At 38.9% G+C, this 3,330-nt stretch overlaps 1 protein-coding gene across 1 annotated transcript; it reads right to left on the reverse strand.

The window, feature by feature from the left end:
* Positions 1-4: 4 nt before the first annotated feature.
* On the reverse strand, positions 5-2,847 carry LOC109168418 (U-box domain-containing protein 7-like; the record flags this gene model as incomplete). The annotated part of the gene is made up of 5 exons (XM_019317444.1): positions 2,310-2,847; positions 2,066-2,151; positions 1,142-1,327; positions 891-998; positions 5-643 (listed from the first exon to the last, which is right to left on the reverse strand). Coding segments are annotated over exons 2-5 (981 nt in total), but the record flags the coding sequence as incomplete, so codon positions are not given.
* Between the last annotated feature and the right edge of the window lie 483 nt (positions 2,848-3,330).

Genomic DNA, 3,330 nt, shown 5'->3' on the forward strand with positions numbered 1-3,330 from the left:
CCCATGAATGAGGAACTGCATCATATATACAGGTGGTAGGATCAGAACAAGCAACTCCCTGTTCTGCACACCACTTCAATATCAGACCCTTCAACAGGTTGTTTGGTGTTATTGTCAAGTCGGGAAGCGTCTCCCCGGTCTTTGGACACGTGTTGTGGCCTGCGTCGAACCACCTTTGAATCCACATCCTCTCGAACGTTTCCCCGGAAGCAATCACGACAGGATCGTACATCAGCCTCGAAGATATGGGGCATTTGAACACATCAGGGGGGATCGGTCTGTTCAATATGTTGGCCCGGGCAGGAAAAAGATGATCGCGCTGCAGATTATTGTAGCCATTCTCGGTGTTCTGTTCCACGATTGCTTTCCCGTACTTGCTCAGAAGATCCAGCAAGAACAACAGAATCTTCTTCTTTTGACCGTCGCCTTCACCAACGTTGTCCAGCAGCGTTTTGATGCACCGTTTCTCCATCAAGAGTGCGTTTGGCGAGGTAATGTTTAGCCTCCACATCGCAACCTGAACAGACTCCAGCTCGCTCTTCGTGCACTGAAAAAGTAATTCTTTCACAACCTTAGCCGCTTCCTCTTCTGACGGTTCTAAGCTGAATCTCGCACCTCTAAGATCATCAACTAATTGAGCAACCTGGTATGACAGTTAACAACATAAGTAGATGTTGTTGAGCATATAGTCATTAATGTGCAATACAACTATCAGTCACGGTCCACGTGTTGCTTGGAACCCACCGCACACGTGAGGGGGCGTGTTGAGCATATAGTGCAATCCAACTATCAGCTTAAGCTTTTAGTTGAGATGGAGCACATGCTTTAATTGATGTAACATAGGCCACAAAGAACCCGGGAAAATAAATCATCTTCAAAGAAGTACGAACCTCTGCAGCCAGCAATACGGGAACCATGTTTTGAATCTGGCTCAAGCTAACCTCCAGTAAGCTCCACGACTTTTGACACCTCGAGAGTATAACATCTCCTTTCAGAGCCTGCAAATGTAATAACAAAACGCTAAAACAACTATGCACTCTCAAAAGACTAAAATCGGCAGGATGGTTTTGAGAATTGGAAGGAAATTCGCTAAGCATCGAAACAAGGGACTTTGTTCAATAACCGAAACAGTTAAACATACCAAGTAGAGTTTACTTGATTCACTGCACTGCTTAAGTATTAACTTCGCCTTCTCAATGGCTTTGTTCAATAAGCAAAGCGCCTCTATCCCTGATCTGCATCGAGGCCGGGATGCTTCTATCGCTGGAAGTATTTTTGAAGCTCTACTTACTGAGTTGATTAATTCTGTGCACATTAACCGATGCACCTGTAATAAGTAATTGTAGGGATATCAGCTTGATTTAACAATCAGGTAATACAACTACTAAAGTAGATAGAAAGAATGAGTGGGATGATTTCAACATCATAATTATATCCAAAGAAAAATTCATCCAAGTTAAAGAAAAGTTCTTTTTCCCAGTTATACCCAAATAGTCAACTCAAACAACCAGTCTCAGAATTAAGAGAGCTGCATATCGGGGGCAATTCCAGCCAGGTTGGTTAGGCTGTTGACTTGGTAATTATATATAGGCAACATATGTTGGTTTACCTCCTTGTGGTCTGTTGCCAACTAGGGTCACAAGGCGGAGTTTACCCGATGCACGCTCTCGGGTAGTGACCACAGGTTTTCCTCGTCATCCAAAAAAAAAGAGGTGCATATCTACTCAATTTTTAGTCAAAATAGTGATTCTAGTAATTATAAATGGACATTACCAAGTTACCAACCATTAGAAACCCAAATTTGATTTACCATTAGAAATTTATTTAGGCAAACAAAGTGTATCTTTACAAAAATACTCCTTGAAATTACATACAGGTTTCTAAGCAACAAAAAGTGCCACTTTGGCCAAAAATTGAGTAGATTCCCAAATCCCAACCCACTCATAATCAGAGAACTGATTTTACTAAAGAATAATAATCTAACTGAATTGACCAAAAAAATTAAAAAAATAAAAATAAAAATAGATCTTCACAGTTCATCCATCCATTATCACCAGTTTTGTACCTTAATGGAGTTAGGAGTTGGAAGTGCTTCAGTAACAACTGTCTTCATACTCAAAGGAAATGGAAACAGAAGAACAGATAACTTATCTGCAAAACATTAAAAAAACACTGTTATCATACATAGTATTGCTAGGGTAACATGAAAGAACGCTAAACCAGATGGGAAAACAAGAATTAACAGAAAGCTAAGCCAGCCAATTCTCTTCTGAAAGAACACTGAACCAGACACAGTAATTCTTAATTACCTAGCAAAAAGGTAGAGTTATCAAGACCACCAAATAACTACACTTCTGGAAACAGAAACCCAAACCCAATGGCCAATTCCCTTCTGGAACCACACCCACCTTGAAAAGCTGCAAGCTTTCCAGCAAACTTGAATAGAATATTACAAATGACAACTTTCAAGAAAAGCTCCTCCTTCTTCTTCTTCTTCTTCTTTTCTTTTCCGAACAAAGGAACCCGATTCTGAACTGAGATTACAATTTCAAACACAAATCAACCTTATTGAGACCACAGAAGACCAAGGAATGATGGATGCACGCACAAATGTACAAGCATTTACAAACAGCATTAAAGAGATACCTAACCACCCAGTCACATCTTGGGCACCCAGAGAAGATAGGGGGTATATGTAGACACAGTTGCACATAAACTTCTCCTGGTGAGACTGTGAGAACACAAAGTGCGTGGCTGCACGCTTAACGAATGAAAATTTGGGATCTCTCTTCAACAGAACACCCTTGGACGGGTCAGCAGTCAACACCATTGCGGACTTGCGGAGAAAGATAGGATTTATGAATGATCCTAAAAACTCAACAAAATCCAAACCGGATTTAGTTACGATCCTCGTTTTAGATGAAAAATGATTTGATTAATTATTATTCATTTAATATTAGATGACAAGAACAATTTATTTTTACTTTTCAGTATAGTATATGTGAATTTTTTTTTAAATAATGTTTGAACCAAATTTATATTTAAATATACCATAACTAAAAAAAAATTAAATTAATAACCTATCATCAAAGGAGAAATTTATCCTTACCAACTTACATGAGTTAAAGAAAATTAGTCACATGCTCCCTGTTAGGGTTGCTTATTAACCTTTTAATTGAGTTACTCAGTCAAGACTTGCTTAGTATAGAATACCTTGTTGAAATTCTTTGTCAGTTAAGACCTAAAAAATAGACTTTACCTCGTGTGCAATTTTAGGGGATGTATTTGATCTTGACTTTCGTAGACTTTTATAAACTTTACAATTCAAAC

The sequence above is a fragment of the Ipomoea nil genome, unplaced genomic scaffold (assembly GCF_001879475.1).
Source record: "Ipomoea nil cultivar Tokyo-kokei standard unplaced genomic scaffold, Asagao_1.1 scaffold3199, whole genome shotgun sequence".
Taxonomy (NCBI): Eukaryota; Viridiplantae; Streptophyta; class Magnoliopsida; order Solanales; family Convolvulaceae; genus Ipomoea; species Ipomoea nil.